This window comes from Protopterus annectens, chromosome 12.part0 (genome assembly GCF_019279795.1).
Source record: "Protopterus annectens isolate FY-2018-M chromosome 12.part0, PAN1.0, whole genome shotgun sequence".
Taxonomy (NCBI): domain Eukaryota; kingdom Metazoa; phylum Chordata; order Ceratodontiformes; family Protopteridae; genus Protopterus; species Protopterus annectens.
The window spans coordinates 87,223,987-87,247,498 of NC_056746.1; the positions used below are offsets into that span (position 1 = coordinate 87,223,987).

Here is a 23,512-nt window from a genome sequence, read left to right on the forward strand (position 1 = left end):
GGGGCAAGTTGACCTGCACCCCCCCCCCACTTATATATACCAACTCCGAGGTTGCACATATCATGAAAAAAAACAACTCACACCACGCCATCCTCCACTCGCTCGCACACAAATACACATCACACATACACAAACACCAACAAATCCAACACTCACTCTAACACTTGTACCTCCCTACCCTTACCGTACACATACAATGTACAAAAACACACACAAACACTCACTCACCTGCAATCTCAGGCACCATAACACTACACGTGACTCACTAGAAATGCATAAGCACAGATTTGAGATATTCGATTTCGCTCTTATGCACTTTCGGCATTCTGGTTTTAGACTTCATGCTCTCGAGTTACTGAATTTCGAGATTTCAGTAATTCGAGATTATGAAGTGCAACTCTCTCTCTCTCTCTCTATATATACATATATATATATATATATATATATATATATATATATATATATATATACACATTTTTGATGAACCATTACATTACAATGTTTATTTGCTTGTCTCCCCTGATGCAATGTCTTGTTTCCAAGTAGGGAGTTTTAGAAAAGGGTTCCTTTATTGCATGTAAATCCAGTAAAATGTGCTATGTTAAGCAGATTATCCCCATAAATAACTGTAAAGGCTTTTATTCTACAGTTTTAGGAAAATTGTTCTTTTTTTCCTCTCTGGCTACTTCTACCATTTGGTTGAATGACTTTCAAACATGACAGCTAAAATAATGTTTCTGTGATTCAGAAACAAAGCATGTTGTTTGTTTTTATTGTGTGGGTTTTGCTGAGTCTTCTACAAACTGAATTTTTTGTACCTCATGAAGATCTTGTATTTTTTTATGCTTGGGTAAACTGATACTAACACATTCATGTGTCTTCCATATTCTGTGTGGCATTTTCTTTTGTCAGATATTTGCTTGAGAGAAGTCGTATTCGACCTGTTCAGATGTTGCCTTTTTTGTGAGAACAATGTATTTTCTTCAGTATAACCTTTTCAGATGCTATTGTAAACATGCCTATCTGCAGGAAATGATGATTAGTTCTTCAAGTGATCCAAGAAGAATTTATGGCACAGTACATATTCAGTACTAGAAAAGCACCGGAAATCCTACAATTCAACAACTTCTAAAAGTGAAAGCCAAAGTTTTTTTTTTTTGCATTGGGATAGTAAGAATTCTGCATCCAAACCTTAGTGTTTCTCTACAGTTATCACCACAGCATGCGGTATCTATGCTGCTATGAAGCATTTCCTCCACTAATAAAATATGCTGTGTTTTTTAGTAAAATCCTTTGCTAAACTCACATTCACTCCACCACTGTGAAAACACTCTTTAGGCCCCAGTGCCTGTTCTGTTTTGTTTTGTTATGTTATGTTGGCTCTGGACAGTAATGTTTCATTATTAATAGATTTCTGCCTCATAATAATCAGTTAAATAACATGCTCACATTACTGGAATGGTCATATCATCCTTAGTCATGTTTAGAGATTTAAGAATGGCCATTGTTTACATTTTTTCACTTGTACCAAACAAGTTGTATGCTACTGGGTAAGCAAAAGAATCACCAATCCAAGACCAAACAAATACCAAAACACAAAAAACACGAATCGGGACCAAAATAAGACTCCAACACTGTATTATAAGTTGAGCGCTTTCTTTCATTTAATAATAACAAACTTCTTCAGAACAAACAGACAAGCCATGTAAAACTGTTTAAATACAATCACATTAATTGATAGACAATCACAGATTCTTCATTAAATAAAAAAACGATCAATTATAAGTGTATATGCTTATTTAAAGGAGAACCATGTTTCTATGATCTTTCTTTAAAAAATGAACTTTTTTATATAAATTAATTATATATGTACAAATATATATATATATATATGTTTATGAATTTATAAAAAAGAAATCCAATAAATCTTTTCTAAAAAAAATATGCATACAATTAATAATATAGTTTGTCATTTAAAAGACATTTTACATTTAATGTGCCATTGAGCCCAGGAACTTGATCGGCTCTTAAGAAAAAGTTGCCATTTTAGCTCTTTAATTTCCAGGGCATTATTATATTTAGTAACAAAAGGTAACACATCAATGTAATCCAACAGAAAAAAATGTGAATTTCTTGAAATCCAAACACTTCATTGCATGCTTGGCCAAAGCATTATTCATATCTTTATTTTTGATGGCCAAGCGATGTTCATATATCCTTTTGTATAATGCTCTAATAGTCTTCCCTACATAGAAAATATGACAGGTGGAACAAGTAGCTAGATAGACTATCCCATAGCTCTTACAGTTAAATCTGGATTTGCTAATGACCATTTTCTATATGTGGGAAAAATACACATTTTTGGAAGAATCTATAAATCTGCACTGTTTACAGTCATAACAGGGATAGGTACCCACAGATCCTTTAACAATTTTCGGTTCATAAAACTCCAAAATGGACTTGATACTAACTACTTTTTTATAAATAAAGTTGGGATGGTCTCCTATAACTCTTAACCAAGTCACAAGTCACTGTTTCCCAAAATTACCTTCCAATTATTTGCAATGGCCTGTTTAATTTTGTACGAGTCTATACCAATGGGGACTGGAAAGGCACAGTCCAACTTCTTGTCATTGTCATGATGTTTAGGGGTAAACCCACTTGTTAGAATGGGTGGAAATTTGTCCATTCTGACCAACAGAATGTTATCAAAAATGTTCTTTAAATCATCATTCGGTTACGCTGTCTGTACAAACATACACAACAAATTGTGGACTTCATTGATGAAATTCTCCTCATCTGAAATGATTCTGCTGAGTCATATGATTTGTCCACAAACAAAGTTCAACTTCATGAACCTTGGATGTCCACTATTGAAGTGGAGAAAGTTGTTAGTATAAGTCTTTTTTCTGTACACCGTACTAGTGAATTTCTTCTCTTTGGTGTACATTGTGATTTCTAGATCCAGGAAGTGCACATTCGTGCCTACTTCACTTTTCACAAAGTTGAGACCAAGTAGATGTTTGTTGACATCTTCCAAAAATAGATCTAATTCCTCAGCAGACCCATTCCATATGAATACCAAATCATCAATGAATCTCTTATAGAAAGAAACAAGTTTGAATCTTTCTAACTTGGTCAGAAAGGATAACTCCCACCAACTTAAAACTAAGTTATCAAAGGTTGGTGCAACCTTCGCACCCATAGCCACCCCACAAGTTTGGCTATAGATCCTACCGTAAAATAAAAAGAAGAAACAAGTGCTGTTTGGACTTAGATGTTACTGTTTTCCAAACAGCATTAAGCAAACTGATTCTATTTTTAAAGATTTAGTGAATGTTTACAATAATGCTGGTGTAGAAGTTTTTAAATTATTAATTAAACACAATTTAAACCAGATTGAACCGCTTAAGTCAGAGATTAGAATTTTAAATGGTTCTGTGTTAAATGATGTGAACTTTTGCTCTCATAAAGCATTATATGACAGCATTGAGCCCAAATTGCAAAGGCATATAGATAGTTTAACGAATAGGAAGCACAATACGTTAGCAAGGGATTTGTTAGCTTATGCAAACAATGCAGCATTTTTGTTAAATACAAAGAAGACAGCTTTTGAGGTTAACAATGAACTGGACTCAGTGGTCACGAGTAATAAAGATAGCCATGATAATAATAATCAAAATTTGTTAGAAAACAACAATAATGCTAGTACCATTTGTGATGTGGGTGAAGGCACTAGCACTGATAATAGCAGACCCCGTGATTCTTTTACCTAGCAGACACCAACAGCAGTGTGATGAAGGGGAAAGTGAAGGGGAATGTGGGAACAAAAGGAAAGTGAAGAATCGGAAGAAATAATCCCTCAGTGTAAGATTTATAATTTGAGTGATTTAATCCTGATTGAGAGCCAATACAAAGTATTGGAAAAAGGCTTTTATTTGTCCCCCCTGTAAAGACACCATTAACAGGCACCATTTTGGATTTGAAACTTTGTTAGAAAGTTAAATTTGAGTTATGCTTTTGATGGAGTTGCACTCAATGACAGTGGTAGGTGTAAGAAACCAAGCAACATTAATTCAAAGTTGACCCCCACATTAAATGTGTTCAATGGGCTGTGTGAATGAGATTTTAGCGAGATGTGTAATATTCACAGTGTCAATGTTGAAAGTGATCAGCATAGGAAAACCACTAGGAAGACTCATTGGGACAAAAGGGAAATTGACAGTTTAGCGACTTTAAGGAAAAGCAAGCAGATAAAGGGAATGGATCAGTCATTATGAAAGTTACAGACTATCAGTCTAGTATGTTTGAACTGCTAAATGACCAGAAGAATTACCAGCTTGTGAACAAGGATCTGGTAAGAAAAGATTTTCATGTATAGACCAGCAATTGTTAGATTTGTTGAATCAAAGTTATATTAATCTAGCTACGTATGAATTCTTTTATATTGATGAACCGGTATTAGGTTTGCTGTTTGGAATTCCGAAAATTCATAAGAATTCTAGTCGTCCACCTTTTAGGCCCATTGTCTCTGAAACAAAAGCAAAACACTCACCATTTCCTATTATTTGGATTATTTGTTAAATCCATTGGTGGTTAAAATTCCATACTTTCTAAAGGACTTGACACTGTAAAACTCCACTGCCAGTTGTTGTGTGGACCGTTGTTCAGCTGTGGTGACCCCTAATGTGAAAAGCCAAATGGAGAAGAAGACTACCTTTTAAGAGTGCAACAGTCTGGTGATACCAGCTAAAAAGCTTCCAACCAGCCTGACTCCAACTGTGCGAAACTCCTTACCACCTGACATTAAAAACATTTACATTCTACCTTTCTTTAGGGAAGCCCTTCTTGAAATATATTAATGACACAGTCAGCATAAATAATACATAGATCTTGACTGAAAACCCCTTCGCAGCTTCTACTAATTTGCTTCATTTCTACTCAACTTCAAGCAGTAATCCCCATTGTTTATACTCTGTTTTGAATTACTATAACTTCTAGACTTTCACCATATTTGTGCATCTGACCTATCTTTGTCATATATATACATACATTTGTCAATTTAAATATTTTAATCACTGTTATATTCATCTTTTTGTATGCTTTATTTGATTTATAACTAAATAAAGGTTTGGCATAATGGTTAAGGGCTTTACCTCACATGTACAAAGTACAGGGTTTGATTCTGACCTCTGGTTATGGGCTAGGCTTATAATAGTCTGTAAGCTGATAGCCTAAGCTTTACCTACAAGTTAATCTTGGTTGCTGGGCATTAACACTTGCCCAGTTTATTGTTGAATAAAACAAATTAATATAATGGAAGAGCTTTTTCTAATATCTGATGCTACAATAGACACTCCTAGAACTGCTGGTGCAAGTCACCATTATTGTGCATCTGCTTTTTAGGTGTTTTCCCATCTATTTGGTATGTAAACATGTTCTGTGACCCAGTGGGTTATTTTCATTCAAAAAGTCAAGGTGAAATTTATAGGAAAGGCAGTAAATTGGCTCAGAGCAGTGCAGCAATTCCACTAGCAGTTGTCAAGCAAATACAGCTGGACCTTTAGCCACTTCATGAAATTCTTCTAGAAGAATGAAATGGGGCCTGTAAAATAGAAATGGAGATTTCCCGATTGTGTTCTGTTGTGCAACAACAGGGTTAACATACGCAAGTAAGGGTATGTCATCAGAGCAGAGCTACCTATGAAATCGAACCAGGTTTTGAGTCTAATAAAAGAATTATGTGTCTATATCTACTGATGATATTGCTCCCCCTTTACTCAGCCCTCATTATGCCAGTCATCGAATGTAATGCCCCGTTTGTCTTGTATCTGTCCCGACACATACAACAACTGGAACACCCACAGAGATACCTTACTAAAAGAATACAAGGCCTTAACAACATGCCCTATATGGAGCGACTCGGAATGCTGTCACTATACTCTATATCTTCGACTGCTAAGAGGTGACCGGTGTTTGGCATACAAGGTATCCTGCAACCCATTAGTGATGGATTTACTGCACATCAGCAAGTCAAATAGCTTAATAAATACTCTGTCAAGAGATCTAAACCTCTTCTGCAACATCAACAGAGTGGTTTGGAGGGACAGGTATATCTTTCAGAGGATATCACTACTCTGGTACAGAAACCCATCCACATAAACCAAAGTTCATCCTTGTCTGTATTCAAAAGAAACTTAGATCTATGGGTGGGAAACATAAAATTTACCCCAGGATTGTCCCCTGTACTACTAATGGACAGAGGCAGCTCCTAAATGCTTTATGCATGGGTCCCCTAAAATTATCTGCGGTACAATCACATTTATTCTCATTAAGGGTAATATACAATTATTGACCATAGGATAGGCAAGACCAATATATTACCAAATGGGATAGGTTATTTCAAACACCAATAAGGGAAATTGACTGCAACGGCAGCTAGGCTGGTGTTTATATATGAGCCTATATAAACTGGAGTAGGTTCTTTTCAATGTTTGCAGGAGTTGTGATTTTAGAATTAGTAGTAAATGTAAGTGGTCATAAAAGGAAACCTATTAAGTGTAGGTTTATTTAGTAATCTGTAGTAATTCAGTGAATGATTTTGGGATGAGAGTGATAGTGGTTGCTGACTATTGTTTCAGTCAACAAATGATGATGCAATCATATAGGTTCCCTTGTATTAAGATGATATGGAGATTCTTGCACTCCATCATGTCATTGACACTTCACTTACTATACGTTACCTTGTGACATGAGGCATCCACATGAACTTTAATGAATTAAACAAAAAGGCCCGTCTCAAAATGACAAAAAATCCAGATGGCATTTAAAAAGAGAACAAATGACACCATGTTTCTACTCCAAAAGTGCAGAAACTACAACAGAGAGTAGCATGTACTTTAAGGTGCATAATTAAGTTTAGCTCTTTCTTTGAGCAGTACTGATTTCTCTTAGACAATTTCCAAGATCAAACTAACTGCAGCAGTATGAAATTGTACTGGGGAAAACACACATACAAAAAGTGATTGCCCTAGCATATAGCTTTCAGGTCCTAAAGTTGTTCTTTACAACTAACTGACACACACACGCACACACACATTTTAGAGTGCTGGGTCAATCTCTGAACCACACGTTGGTTTGCCTTCCTGAGTTAGTGTAGCAGAACTGATAGAATACTTGATGTTACACAAGAAACCTTTAACCTCTAAAGCCTTCCCTATCTTCCTTCACAGCTGGTATAGTTGTCATGCACATTAGTTTACGCACTGGTCTGCCATATTTTTTATATGTCAGCAATGAATCCATCGTACCTGCACTGATGTAGACAGAATATGTCCCTACTTATGTAGTGTCAAATCTATGATTAGCTCTGTTGGTGAAGGGATGAGGAGTTCAGATGTTATGTAGGTAGGGGGCCAGCATGTTGTGAGTGATCCAACTTAAAAGAGGTTTGATACGACTTGGTGGCAGAGATCTTATTTGAAATTAAGTGTTCTGTCCACTAGTCTTACAGTCAAGTTTAGGTAATTTAAAGATGCCTGAGGTTTCGGACTCTAAGATAACACCAGTAAACCTCATATTAAAAAAAAAACTGAAATGACTGTTATGCAGGAAAGTTTATAGATTCTCCAGTATAACAGTACCTGTTAGATAAGTCTAATTCTCTGCTCATTTGGTTCTTTGAGTCTATGCTGTGTACCTGGACTAAGTCACAGTAGTGTTTTTTTTTATTTTTTGCTTCATATCCTTCATGCCACTGACTACTTACCCCAGCCTTTTAGATCTTTCTGTTCATGCCAAAAGGGGGTTCACAAACTCCTGCTGTAAGCCCTAAGACAGTGCGCCCCCCTCCCAGGAAGTGGTCCTCATAGATTCTTCCTGTATTAAATCACTGCCCGGCTATCAGGCTGAATTAAGTGCGTCATCCTGTGTCTCTGTGAGAGTGGGGATTTTGAATATGAAGAGAAGAGGAAATCCACATTGTGGCAGCATGTGATGTTAGTAGACTGCTGTGTCGAGCATCAACCCCCCCCTCCTCCAAACTACCAAATGAAACCTTAGCCTGATTCACGGGAAGCACCTGGCTGCTTAGAGCTGAAAAGCCCCTTATCCCACCTTCCCCATCTGGCTGCATTAGTGCCTTAAGCTACTAATCAAACTCGAGCTCCCTGGGTTGCAGTCATGGCTCTGTCCCTTTGTGCCATTGAAGTGGGCCAGACTGAAGTTATTTTTCATGCCTGGTTTGGAATGGCAGAGAAATGAAATAACTTATTGTGTGTTTCTCTAGATATTAAGTACCAACTCAAGTTTGAAGAAACTCGAAATAAATGTATGAGAGAAAACAGCAGTCATGATTCAGATTCCTTTACCATAACTAACAATGCCACTTTCGTGTACCGTATGTCACCCCCTCAGTCATGCCAGTTTACAAAATGTGTGTTTCTTTTTGGAGGTTTCACCAGTAAATTAACAGCTCATTGGCAGGCATCCTGACAGGCACCACCTTTCTTGTTAGAACTTTTATTTGGGGTATCTTAAAATGTAGGTCACATAAGCTTTATTTTATAAGTAAAATGGCAGCTATTAAAAATGAGTAGTACTACTGTGTGTCTTGGACGTTGGTACCGTATGGCAAAGAGCTGTAAATCACACCCCATTACTCTAACTGGTGTTTTTTTTTTATTATTATTACTACAGTTGTGACAGAACTGACGCACAGTTTCAGTGCCAGGATTAGCATCTGGGGAATAGAAATCTGCTTATGCTTTATGTTCACCTTTTTTTTTTTTTAAATTTTCCAAATGCCAGACTTCCCTTGAAGCTTCACCAGGGTGCCCTCTCTCTGCTTGTTCATTCCTGCCTATCCTAGTGTTTGTGCAGAACTGAGTTTTAGTTTACATTCCCGTGTGTGTGTGTGGCATTGTTAATCCATCTAGCTGATAGCCTGTACAAGTTGCATAGCCTTAAAGGTCTCTCGCTCAGTGTTGAGTCTCTTGTGCTCTGTTTGTGATTGCAGGAGTATTGTGTCCTAAATTCTGTCTGCCAGCCCATGACAGCTGTATGAATGCAGAGTGGACCTTGTTTGGATCATATTAGTTTGTTAACATGTCACGGAATGATGACCTTTTGTTAATCGTTATGGATGTAGTTTATAACCACATTTTTAACTTGTCAGCTTTCTGAGAAGTGTTCTGTAGAAAGAAAATGACTTCTAGCCTTTCTTATTTTTAAATGGTACACTGCTTGTTGAAACAGCTGTGAAGTTTGGACTTACATTCTTTCAAACCTCTTAAAGATGCTAGCAGTGATGAATAGGAAAGTCAGGAAATGGTCCAGCTGACCAGTGTAGCCACTGTCTCTCCAGAGATGCTGGACGGCCTGCTAGATGATGTCCTACCTAATGTCCATCAGAAACACTGAGGGTTTGGCAGATGCATATAATATACACTATGTCCATCAGAAAAACTGAGGGTTTGGCAGATGCATAATATACATTGTGCTGGAATAAAATCCCCATCTTTATTTAGAATTAAAGATACAAGAGAGCTAAAACTGAATGTTAGGGAACAAAATTGAAGTTAATTAAAAATAGCAGCATTAAAAATGTTTTAGCACTGAACTAATTCTTAGGCATTTAGTTTTGCCATATAGATAAGGAGTCATTTGTTGTGTCCTACTACAGAGGCTTCTCACATATTTTCTGTATTTAAAATGGAATGAAGTAATTCACAACAAAATAAATAGTGATGTAAATGTTTATGTCATTGTAACAAGCAAACATATTCTGATTTTTTTTTCTTTAAGCCTCTTCCTGAATCTGAGTACAATGGAAACCCAGAGTCTGTGGGCTACAGGATTAAGTACAGGAGCTCAGATATGCAAGGGCCTGCACTGACACAGGTGGTGAATGACCGGATGGAAGGAGAGATGACAATTGAGGACTTAGAGGAGTGGACAGAGTATGAAATGCAGATCCAAGCATTTAATGCCATTGGAGGAAGCCCTTGGAGTGAAGTTGCCAGAGGTCGTACCAGGGAATCAGGTACATAAGTCAACAGCTTTCCCTTAATTCCAAGATGAGCCTGTCACCTTGAACACTGTATTATGTCCTATGCAAGGTTATGGTTTCCTAGAAAATAATGCATTTATTTTTCATTTGTTGTTAGTTTTCCTCATATGTAACTGTCAGTTTAAGAAACAGCCACACTAAAAGGAATACAAGTAAGTTTTGAGCTTTACTTGACCAACAACTTTCATTCATCTCTCAGTACTGCATTCTTGGAGATACAGATTCTGTCGGATACCTCATTGGAATACTTAATTGAGTGCAGAAATATATTTATTTCAATGGAAAGCATAGATATTATTCCTGACACAGAATGAGTTGAAAGCTCTATAAACATTTGTCAAAATACTCTGGGTCGATCAAGTTGTCTTGTACAAAGTTTCCATTTTGTCAGTCAACATGTTACTGTAAGTCTGCGAAAGGGTGTTGCGCAGTTTGTGGAAAGGCTAGAAATCATGTCAAAGTGAGAAGTTGCAGAATGAAGATAGAAACTTCAGTAAGAGAAGCCCTGCTTTAAAGCAGGACATTATAAAACTGTAACATGCCGTTGAGTTGCAATTTAAAATTGTGGAACACTGATCCGCCTTTGTCGTCTTGAAGTAATTTTATACTGAAAGCAAGAAAAGAACCTGAGCTGGGTGACCACTGTTCACAAAGATAGTTTTATTTATTGTTTTTTATTGTTTTTTTAAATATTCACTAATAAACAAAAGAACTACACAGACATTAATAAGGTTTCAGATGAAGCTTTTATCAGTATACCAGATACGTGCTGCTAAACAGCATTGACTGAAATATGGTTTAGCTGATTGCTTGGTATGCAGTTAGGAAGTCTCTCTTATTTATTGAAGAATGCTTATCTGTAGGATTTGGGAGCAGTGTCATGATTGTGCCATTAGTTCTGCTCTGGCTTGGGAAAAGTTCTTTGGAGCTGGCTGTATAGAAGGGGCAGAGTACCATTAAGACAGCTTACAGGGAATAGAACAGCACGTGTGACATTCTGATGCCCTGGGTGGTGATATCTGTATACAAGTAGGGAATGTATTGGTTGCTGTGGAACTGCTGTATCACAGATATAAAATGGTCTAATGTGCCATCAGCGAGGTGCTGGCATCTGAGAACTTCATTATGCATGCCATTCTTTACCCACAAGTATCGTGAACCATAATGTATGCTAGGGTTGTGAGTATGGCCTACAAACTACAACTCCCAGGTGAGCATGTAAGGATGAGAATACTGCTGATTTGTGCTGCTCACAGAAGCAGTTAGTTGAACACAATGTCTTTTTTATTCATTTGAGTAAGTTTCCTGAAATAGTCAGAAGACTGCGGTCAACATAAGTAACATAAGGAAAAAAGACTGAAAGATCTAGAAAATGAAATGCCAGGACTCACCTTTAGAAAATCCAGGATTTCCATATACTGAGAAGAAGAAAACATATTGCCTATGCACTGACTTCATTTAAAATCATTTGATCCCATACATGCTTTCTGAAAGCACTGTAGCTTTAAACTCTGTACAGTTATATTCAGATGATTGCACTTCAGTACTAGAATGTCATTGTTTGGAGGGTAGATTTATTTTATATGCGTATGAGGCAGTGCTGTAATGCCTGCCTGTAATTCTGTGCCAATCACATTAGAAGAACCATTGCTGCTTTTACCTGGAATTACAGGGATTAGCTCCAGCAATGTGCCTTTGTTTTGGCCCATTAAATTTAACACCCTTGCTGCGACTTGCAGCTAATTGAAAACTGTACTTAATACTAAACCTCTTCAAGTTAAGAAATATAGTTTTGATAACGCAGAGGAATTAACAAGTGTAATATACGCTAGTCTCGCTTCTCTGTTTAAAATATGCCATATTTGTTTAAGAAATTCCATGTAACTTTTTTATCAGATATTAAAAGAAATAGCTTATCTTATGAATAAGAGTTCTAGTAAGATCTTTTAAAATGGTAATTGTGTTCTCCAAGAAGGTAAATGGCCACTGGTCATCTTTCTTGCTCTGTGCATTTCATTAAAACTAAAATGGTTAATTAATCTATTTTGTTTTTTTTCTGCGAAGTCTGCCTTAACATATTTAGGGTCGGGGAAAGCTGTAAAAATATTCCAGAGAACAAGGGGTGGGTTAGAAAAATCATGTACAGGACAACAGCCCATCATGCAATGTACACACACAACTATGGGCACTTTAGAGGATAAGTACTTGATGTAACAGCATGTCTTTAGACTGTGGCCGAAACTTGACCATTACTGAAAAAACAAATGAGCACAGAGAGAGGATCTAGATATTACCCTGCGGGTGTCCCAGCCAGGAACCAAACTACAAAAACAGTGAGGCAGCAATGCTCATCACTGCTCCACTGTGTCCATGCTTAACTCTTGTATATTTGTTTTTCATTTTTTTAATGAATGTATATTGTGATTTTTTTATTTTCCTAAGTGTACTACAGAAACACAGTTGAAGTGCACATAAAAGCAAGTAGTAATATATATATATATATGTGTGTGTGTGTGTGTGTGTGTGTGTGTGTGTGTGTGTGTGTGTGTTTGGAATTATATTTCCTCAAGGTGCCACATCATCAAACCTCCAGTAATCACTCTTAAGTTCAAAAGAAAAATCATTGTGGAAAAAAAATGCATCTTATATGCTCCTGCAAAAATGATGATCTGGGAAATCACTGAAGGCCACTGTTAGTCAGTGAAGTCAGATATTATACTTTTGTACCACTTATTGTTCAGAAATTGTTAGCTGCCATATTTAAATGTTGACTTTTTGTCTATCTCCTCCCCCCACATGAACATCGTGGGTTTTATTCTCCATTCTTGAGCTAAGAAGTTGAGAAGTATACATTCTATGTGTCTCGGTCACTCAGTTGCTCTCTCTCACCCTTTCTCCTTCTGATTATGTATTTTTCGTGTATGCACGCACATGCATGTTACTTATTTCTTTTATTTACTTTTGTACTCACTGAACAGCAAAGCTGCATTTTGCGAGCATAAAAAATGGCCAGCATTTGCTTTTGTTCTCTGTCCTAGTTTCATGGCAGCTTAATATGTCATATTAAAGTAGTGAACTGCTTCATGGCAGTTTAATATGACATATTAAAGTAGTGAACTGCTTCATGGCAGTTTAATATGACATATTAAAGTAGTGAACTGCTTCATGGCAGTTTAATATGACATATTAAAGTAGTGAACTGCTTCATGGCAGTTTAATATGACATATTAAAGTAGTGAACTGCTTCATGGCAGTTTAATATGACATATTAAAGTAGTGAACTGCTTCATGGCAGTTTAATATGACATATTAAAGTAGTGAACTGCTTCATGGCAGTTTAATATGACATATTAAAGTAGTGAACTGCTTCATGGCAGTTTAATATGACATATTAAAGTAGTGAACTGCTTCATGGCAGTTTAATATGACATATTAAAGTAGTGAACTGCTTCATGGCAGTTTAATATGACATATTAAAGTAGTGAACTTGTTTCTTATCGGGTAGTTATACAAACTAATTCCCTGTTTCAGAACCTTTTTTGTACAGTAGGGTATTTTTGTATATTTAACCAATTATTAAAAAACATTTATTTGCCTCAGAGTACAGATATTTGTATTACTCTACTCTGCCTGTGCCTTATCAAGAATTTATCTGCCTGCATCAACTCACTATAACTCAACCACATTAACAGTAAAAAAAATACATTTCATACACTGCAGACTCAAATATATATACACATAAACTGCACATAAAATACAACCATATAAATGAAACCACAACAAATGATTTTTATGAAAGCCAAAATAAAAAAAATGAAAATAAAGAAATTCATAAAGTCATGCCAGAACCTAGACTGTTTCCGGCAAAATAGACCCAGATTCAAACTCTGCACTAAATAACACTAAAGTAAAATGCATAATTAAATGTAAACCTAACAGATATGGACATAATCCTAACTGCACCTCCAAACATTCAGTGGAAAACAAAGTACATCCAAAAATTAGCACATCTGATAAAAGACTAAGTGTATAAGTTGTTTGCATCTGATCTGTGTGCTCAGCTTTTATGGGACTCAATCAAAATTACTATGTCCCCAAGACTGATTACAGCTCTCCTGTAACTCTCTCTGAATCTTTTTACATCCCTCCTGTGATTGTCTCTAAATCTCCGTACAGCCCTTCCATGACTCTGTGAATCTCCTTACAGCCCTCTTATGAATGCTGTCATTACAACTCTCCTGTGACTGCCTCTGAAGCTTATTAAAGCCTTCATGTGATTCTCTGACTCTCCTTATAGCCTTCTTGTGACTATCTGTGAAGCTCCTTAAAGCCCTCCCTTGATTGTCTCTGAGTCTCCTTAGAGCCTTCCCAAGACTGTCTCTGTATCTCATTACAGCCCTGCTGTGAATGTCGGTCTCAGTTCAACCCTCCTGTGACTGTCTTGGAATCTTATAAAAGCCCTTGTGACTATTTCTCCATCTGATTACAGCCCTCCTGTGTTCGTTGGTCTCATTACAACCCTCCTGTGACTGTCTCTGAATATCCTTGCAGCATTCTTGTGACTGTCTCTGAATTTGTTTAGAGCCCTCCCGTCATTGTCTCTGAATCTCCTTACAGCCCTATTGTGATTGTCTCTGAATCTCATTAGAGCACTCATGTGAATGTCAGTCTCATTACAGCCCTCCCAAGAGTCTCTCTGAATCCCCTTAGAGCCTTTCCAAGATTCCCTGAATCTCCTTACAGCCCTCCTCCGATGGTCTCTGACTTTTCTTACAGCATTCCTGTCACGATCTCTGAATCTCCTTACAGCCCTCCTGAGATGGTCTCTGAATCTCCTTACAGCCCTCCTGAGATGGTCTCTGAATCTCCTTACAGCCCTCCTGAGATGGTCTCTGAATCTCCTTACAACCGTCCTGAGATGGTCTCTGAATCTCCTTACAGCCCTCCTGAGATGGTCTCTGAATCTCCTTACAGCCCCCCTGAGATGGTCTCTAAATCTGCTTAGAGCTCTCCAGAGACTCTCTCTGAATCTCCCTGCAGCCCTCCCGAGACGGTCTCTGAATCTCCCTGCAGCCCTCCCAAGAAGGTCTCTGAATCTCCCTGCAGCCCTCCCGAGAAGGTCTCTGAATCTCCCTGCAGCCCTCCTGAGAAGGTCTCTGAATCTCCTTTGAGCCCTCCAAGAAGGTCTCTGAATCTCCCTGCAGCCCTCCCGAGGTGGTCTCTGAATCTCCTTCGAGCCCTTCCAAGATGGTCTCTGAATGCTGTTGCAGCTTTCCTCTCAATGTCTTTCAGCCATCTGCTGTACAGCTTAATCAAGTGAAGGTAGCTGTTCCATTGTACAGACTGCATAGCTCTGAGCTGCACAGCTAGAATCTGCCCAGTTAGGGAAATCGCTTTCTGTATTGAAATGAACAAGTTCTGTACACCCTCCAGGTAACTTGCATAGTATAAATGTCTTTGAGTCATTCTACTGTGCAAATTCTGTATAAGTAGGAATGCTCACAGTGGGTAGACAGCTAATTTGCATAAGCTGTGCCTGTTATGTCTGTGATTGCTTGTGAGTTGTTCTTCAGCTGTGCAAAAGGCTTTTAAGAATCACTTTAATTTTGCATGCTGACAAAGCTGTGAAATACAGTCTTGTAAAGTATACAAAGTTTTATGGATATTAACCTAAAGCTTTCTGCACATGTTGGTAGCCACTTGCAAAAGTGCTCATTCATAAAAGTCAACCTAGAACCCTGTTCAGAAGACAACAGTATGCATTTACTTCCCACTGAGCTGAAAGAAGAGAAATGCAGAAAAAATAGGGGGTTTGCTAGTATAAAAAAATTTAAATATCTTGCACTGTAATATTAAGATATATATTCGTGGTATGTTGTCTGTCTAGGTTCTCAGCCCATTTCACATGGATAACTCAGAATCGTATCAGCAGACCTCAGTACAATGATTGAATAAAACTGGGAGTATCAACAGTTGTCGCCACCGAAACGAGACTACTCTTGGGAAGCGATGCAAAATATTTTTATTGGTTGGAGGGTAGTGCTGTTCACTACCCCAGTGAATTTAATCAGTTCCAAAGCTGCTGTATCCAAGAGAAATTATTACAATTTGTAGCAGTCTTGAAGTACTAGAACACTCCATGAGATATGGGTGCATGTTGCTTCATCAAAAAAGCAATATATCAAGCTACAACTTATCAATCCCAGATGCTCTAAAATCAAACTATCAAAAAAAACTAACACAAAATACTCTTCATTTTTGTAGGGGGGCAAGCCTCTCTACACCCACCGCAGTCCCACAAACGGGCTGCTAATTTTATTTATATATATATATATATATATATATATATATATATATATATATACCAACCCCATGAGCCCACTACAGTAGGGAAAGGGAAAATTACCCAATCCCCACTCTACCACATTCTCACACAGAAATAAAAAATGGGTTGATAAGCTGATCTCTAGTAATACAATCCTGACTTTTCTTTCATTTGAGAAAAGAAACATTCCACGAAATGAATGACTCCCATATATACATATATACACACACGTGTGTGTGTGTGTGTGTGTGTGTGTGTATATATATATATATATATATATATATATGTGTAGAGAGAGAGTAAGAGATGTATGTATATGGATCTAGCACTTTTGATCAAAAGCCCGAATCCATTACCACCGAACACACTTCAACGAAAGCGCTTTCAATCAAAGTATGTTAAAAAAAAACACAAAATCTACTTTAATGCGGGCGGCAAGCCTCCCTGCACACCCCCGATGTGGGGGGCTGTGCCCCCCCACTTTAATATTTTCACTCTGAGGTCGCACTACAGTGGGAAAAAATGAATTTTTGTTTACCGCACCGTAGTACAACCGGAACAACAAGCATACTTACACGAAAGTGCTGCTTCGGTGAAAAGCAGTATGCTCACCAATTTGGGATTCTGTGAAAGATGCAGTCGAGCATCTGTACGGATCCCATGTATATATAGTATGCAATATACAACACCACATACATACATTTGCTCTACACAGAGTACACGCCACTGTTGCTATCACTTTTCCAGAAACAGTGATTGCATTCAGTGATCCTTTAAAGAAAAGTGGCCCACCAGTTTTGATCTTGCCAAATACTACATTTGCTACTGAGATGACAAGAAATGTTTCTTAAATTTGAATTTTTACACACCAATGTTATCCTTGCTGGCTTATGTATTGAGTAAATACTGAAAACTGAAAATAAAGTGGAAATTTAAAAGTCTAACTCGCCAGTTTACTTTTGTTATTGTAAATTCAGATTTGTTTGTAAGTAGTGATGTCCAGTGTCCTGGAGTTATTTTGCAGCAGTTAAAGTTGTTATTCAGAAACACCAGAAATGGCATTGTCATGCATTGCATTTCTCTGTTTAATAAACTCTGCTTGTTAATTAGATTTCCAATAACATCTGCAAGTGCCAAATAGGATTTCTTTTTTTTTAAACTTAGCATTTTTGTTCTTGTGGTGCTGCAGATTTAAGTAAAACATTTTCCGAATATGTTTAGTTAGATTTCTGTTTAGGCTTCCTCCCAGTTGATTATTTTCAGTATGTTTTTTGTGAATATATGATGTTTCTCCATTACAATAATTACTTTTGATATTGGGATTTCAGTACTGCTGCAAAGGGAAACTCTGAAATCATGGGAAAATGCAGTATGACTTGAGTTATTTAAGATTCCCTTAAAATGTAAGCCGGATGAGCTAACAAGACAACTGATGAAACTTTCTCCTCTGCAGTTCCTTCAGCTGCCCCAGAGAACATCACCACAGAGGCAGTAAGTTCTACACAGGTTTTAGTCATGTGGTTTCCTGTGCCTGAAATGGACCAAAATGGACTTCTCATGGGATACAAGGTTTGCTTCCTTTTGAAAAATTTGCTTGTACAGTTTTCTGGTATCTGTGCATTTATTTGCAGCTTGGGAAAAAAATGTTTTTTTTCCAAGAAGTTTTTATTTGGTTTTGCATTTTAAAAACCAAACTATTTACAAATACAACAGAAATTAACTATATACAATGTCCATAACAAAGAATACAAATACAAACAGTTAATATTTCTGTAATATGTTATACAATTTCTGCCAAGCAATTAATCAATGTGTTGTATTATTAGTTCTCAGTTTTATGGTAGAAATTTCTTTATTACAAACATATTTAGCTAGTGGATACATTCACTGGAAAAAAAACTAGGTGTTTAATGACAGGATTATAGCAAACAGAGGGCTTAGCACACTAAGTACTGTGATATTAGCCATTGCATAACTTTTTCCATCATGACGAGTCCCCATGGACTATGATGTTTGTGGATGATATTGTGGTCTATAGTGAGAGTAGGGAACAGGTTGAGGAGACCCTGGAGAGGTGGAGATGCACTCTAGCGAGTTGAGGAATGAAGGTCAGCAGGACTAAGACAGAATATATTTGTGTGAATGAGATGGAGGATAGAGGAATGGTGAGGATGCAGGGAGTAGAGTTGGCAAAGGTGGATAAGTTTAAATACTTGGGATCAACAGTTCAGAGTAATGGTGAGTGTTGAAAAGAGGTGAAGAGAGTGTGGGCAGGGTGGAGTGGCTGAAAGAGTGTTAGGAGTGATTTGTGACTGGTTTCAGTAAGAGTGAAAGGGAAATTTAACAAGATGGTAGTGAGACCAGCTATGTTATATGCATTGGAGACTGTGCCACCGACAAAAAGACAGGAGTCAGAGCTGAAAGTGGCAAACTAAAACATGTTAAGATTTGTATTGGGTGTGACGAGGATGGACAGGATTAGGAACGAGTATATTAGAGGGTCAGCTCAGGTTGGACAGTTTGGAGACAAAGCCAGAGAGGCGAGATTGCATTGGTTTGGACATGTGCTGAGGAGTGATGCTAGGTAAATTGAAGAAGGATGCTAAGGATGGAGCTGCCAGGTAAGAGGTAAAGAAGAAGGCCTAAGATAAGGTTTATGGATGTGGTGAGAGAGGATGTTCAGGTGATTGGTGTGACAAAGCAAGATGCATAGGACAGAAACAAATGCAAACAGATGATCCGCTGTGGTGACCCCTAATAGGAGCAGTCGAAAGAAGAAGGTACCTATCCCTTTTTAGCAAGCAGGAGGAAGCAGTCCATGTGGTAAGACAGGTGAACGTTGAAGGTAACTATTGTCCAGAAGCTGGAAAGGTCTTGGAAGAGAAGTGAGAAGAATACAAACAAAAATGTGAGCCCACAGAATCTAAATACCATTTTCTAGGGTCCTGGCATATTTGTTGTAGAATGTCCAGAGGAATCAGTAATTGGTGTCTCTTTCCTGAATGAAAACAAATAGGTTTAACCTTTACATAGCTACAGAAGTTAAAATACCAGCTGCTGTTAGTGGAATTGTTCCTCGAATACTGTGTTATATATTGAGGATGAAGTACAAACACTTTAACATGCTATAACAACTTTAGTAAGAAATCCAACAGTAATCCATGGCTTAGTAGGTGAGAAAGTCAAAACACAAAGCTGCAGAAGTAGTTGACATGATGAGGGGTGGAAAAACAGATTCTGCTAGTTTGCTCTGGTGGCATAGAGGGATAAAGCTGTGGTTATAGCCCAGGTAGCTTAAGTTGGCTAGGGCACCTGACAGAGCTAGATGGAGAGAATGCAAGTGAAGTGAGTAGTGGCAGCAGCTTCATCCATCTTTGTGGGAGGGAAGCATATTTGGCTCACCATCTGGGTGACGCCTAGTGGGAGCACTAGGTATTGCACCTGTGGCGTACTAGACTGAGTATGAGCTTACATACTTAGCCAAGTGAGTAACTAACTTGGAGGCATGTTCCCTGTACCAGGCAGTACATTAGGGGGAGTGATAGGCCACTCAGCAGGATCAGCAAGCTGGCTTCCTCTTTCCCACCTGACCGTCATTGCTGGGAAGTGAATGAGTAATAAGATGTATGACAGACTTTATCATAGTTAACACCTGAGGCCCGTTATCGTGGATCATGCCAAGATTTCACACCTTGGAAAAAAACTCCAGCATGCTACTGCCATAAAAGATGCAGTTAGGGAGAGGAGAATTGTAAAAGTACATCAGAGTAGCTTGAAGTACTGCAGTCTTAGTGGTGGTGATGATCAGATCAGACAACTGCGTATAAGGCAGTGGTGGCCAAGCCTCCAGGTGGTCAGTGAGGGTATACACTTTTGCCATGTCATCTAGTGGGAAAGAAGAGAGAGAAAGTTAGATATTCCAAGCTGCTCTCTTATTAGATCTCCTTTGCAGACTGCAGACTGTAGACCTCAGTGTGAATTTTCTCTTTTATGTTATTCATGCAGAATTATATAATTTCTTTGAAGCCACTTTCATTAAAAAATGCACATAAAAACAAACCCCACTCCTCATCTGATCACAATTATTTTATGTTTTTATTTTACTGAAGTTCTGCCAGAATTTGACCTTAGATGTATGTTTTACTTTAGTTTGCTGAATAGTTAGTTCTTGAGTAGGGTACATCCAGTAAAATAATTTTTTTTTTCCTGGCAGAATGTTTTTTCTTCTCCCACTCAGTTTGTGCACAGTGAATAATGGCAGAGTAAGGAGGGCTTCCTTCTCATAAAAAATATTTTTCTTTTTGCAAGCTTTACATCTAATCAGAGTAGCTTTCAATGTTATGCATGCTTTGATGGTAGCTTACGCTGAAAGTGATTTCAGTGAATTGACTTGAATCTGTTCATGGCCACCACATTGACAACTTAGCTGGTCTCATTTTCAAATGCAGACTTTCATAATTCCTTTTATTGGATGGTTAGGACCTTCAAAATGTTACGTACATCAGTGATTTTATATTTCTGCAGTGTTCGATGCCTGAAAAATGTTCAACATGCATTCATAGATTAAAAAAGGATGTCAGAAAAAGAGTATGTATACACTCCATCTGTATAAAACATTAACAAATTAGTTGTTGATAGGCCCCATACAGGGATACCAGCTTAAGTTAGCATTCTGCTTTCAATTAGTCATACCTGAAACGGTCAGTAGTTTTGGATGTACCCCAATTATTAATGGATTGTCCCATATCATAATCACATTTTTTTCTGTAAACTTTTTAGCCTTTGTATTAATTTCCAAGATTTCATGTGCTTGATTAATGACTGTGCTAAGTGTGGTTTGTCCTATCTATATTTGGATCCTTGTTAAATAGCATCATTCATTTTTATGCCACTACTTTTATTTAGTATTTTATTAACATTATCATCTGCCTAGGCTCATCACAGCTGTTTACTTAAGGAAGATTCTGTCCCCTTCTCCAGGTACTGGTAAATTACTGATTTTTATTTAGACCTTTTATCCCAGTGTAACATGCTTTTAAAAGAATCTTGAATAAAAGTGCTGGAATCTAATCACAAGACAGTATCACCCAATACAAACAGTATAATTAAGAGCCACATAACTTTCTGGACTTTGCAGCACAAGTCCTGATAGGAAGGTTGGTATTTTATAACCACATTAAGGCACTATAAGGCATTTAAGAAAGCTTTCTAAGAAATTATTTTAAGTATTTAAGGCACCAAGTTTTTCCTCATGCCTTCTTTATTGAATAGCTAGCATTTTTATCCACTAAAAGTACAGTTTGTCACAGAAACTTTGAGTAGATCAAGGTATATTTGGCTAACTTTTTGTCTACATTTGAACCTGTTAGGTAGGTAGTTGCACTTTAGGTACTCTCTTCCAAAGAATAATTTGCATCTGTCAACTTTACAGGGAGGGCAGATTTTCTGTTCATCACTGCATTTGTGTGGCTATACTGTTCATTGTTTGAATCTGCTAGGCACTAAGTTTTGTTTAAAAAAAGTGGCACATTTTAAAGTGTGAAAGTTATCAGTCATCTATGGGTCTATATTATATGTTCGAAGTTTGAAAATTTAGAACGTTAAATAATTGAATTTAAATGTTCGAAGTTCCAAACATTGAACGTATAATAAAAAAAAAAAAACGGAACTTACCTGACTAGTGTTATAAAACTTCAAACATATGAAATAGACCCGTCATCTACAACTTATATTATTACATGGAATGAATGCGGAATGACTGACACCAAGCCACAGCACCTGTCCTTGCAATCTGGATGTTACCAGTACACCAGACGGTTTTGAAGGATGTGGTGTCATACGAATAGAAGAACTAAGATGAGAAAGAAGTGTGGTGCAAGGCTGAAAATACTTTGAGATTATTAACTGGAAAGTATAAGATGTTGAGGCTAGGACTGGTACTTAAATGTGCACAAAACTAAATAAAATATCATTAAACAAAATCTTAAGTCTTCTAGTCGGTCCATAATTCTGTAATCTTATTTTCACAGGTCCTGTATCGAGAGAAGAACTCGGATGTTAACTCTCCTCCTTTTAGTCAGATAGTAAAAGGAAACATAACACAGTCCCTGCTTTTGGGTGGTCTGCGGAAGTATGTCCTTTATGAGATCCAGTTGTTGGCATTTACTCGCATGGGAGATGGGGTCCCTAGCTCACCACCTGTTCTGGTGAGAACCAAAGATGATGGTAGGTATAGAATCCTTAGCTCTATCGATTGTAGAGGGAGATTATTAACAGAATCAAAATAAGTGCCTCTGCAAAACTAACTTTTGTCTGCTCTCCTTGGCTTTGTGTAAAAGGCATGCTGGATGGCTTGAAAATTTAAGTGCTGCCTTGTAGTTTTGTTAAAAATGTTCAGCTTAACTTCATGTATTTTTTTACAGTATAAAACAGCAAGTTAATAAATCCTGCTGCAATAAGTACATCTTTCTCTTAAAAAATGTATAATAAAATGTTTTATGCCAATTGAGTTCAGTTAGCTGGTTTCCAGGATGTGATTACACTTAACAGATTGTTAGCAGGAGGAAAGACATGGAAGAGTGTGTTACTTTGTCAAGAGATGTACCGCACGGAAAAATAAATGAAAGTTTCCGTATTGGTTTTTAATTCACAGAGTAAACTGGGTTCAGCAGAATGAGTTATCTTGTACTAAGGGACGTTTTTAAAGGTTTTATCTCCCATTAAAAGGCTCAGTGCATACCTTAATTACTGAGCTGAATTATAGAAACTATTTTTTACAAGGAAGTTGATGTGATAATAAAATAAAATTACTTTCAGAAATGGGAGCATGTTAGCATTTAGATATCCATGGAATCCATCCCCTCCTCTTTTTTCCATATAATGTGTGTGAAGAATATACAATAGCATATTGCTCATTGTTAATATTGTAGAGGAGAGCAACTTCTCAAGAGAAATTATATATAGCTATTTAAGCAATTTCAGTAGAATAATTAAATTGGCCCTGGTAGACAGCAAGACTGCTGAGGTGAGAACAGTACAGTTTGTGCAATTTTCTTTTAATTCGTGAGAGCTTCTTTCACAAAACATGAAGGCCAGCTGAATGAATTTTTCAGAACCTA

General features: G+C 37.4%; 1 protein-coding gene across 1 annotated transcript in view; it reads left to right on the plus strand.

Annotated features, from left to right (window-relative positions):
• The window catches only part of SDK1 (sidekick cell adhesion molecule 1), a 2,805,673-nt gene that overhangs the window by 2,356,736 nt on the left and 425,425 nt on the right, over window positions 1-23,512 (plus strand). The window contains exons 24-26 of the mRNA XM_044089098.1: window positions 9,805-10,042; window positions 17,848-17,963; window positions 22,424-22,619. Coding sequence (XP_043945033.1) covers window positions 9,805-10,042; window positions 17,848-17,963; window positions 22,424-22,619 — 550 coding nt within the window. The remainder of the gene's footprint in view (window positions 1-9,804; window positions 10,043-17,847; window positions 17,964-22,423; window positions 22,620-23,512) is intronic.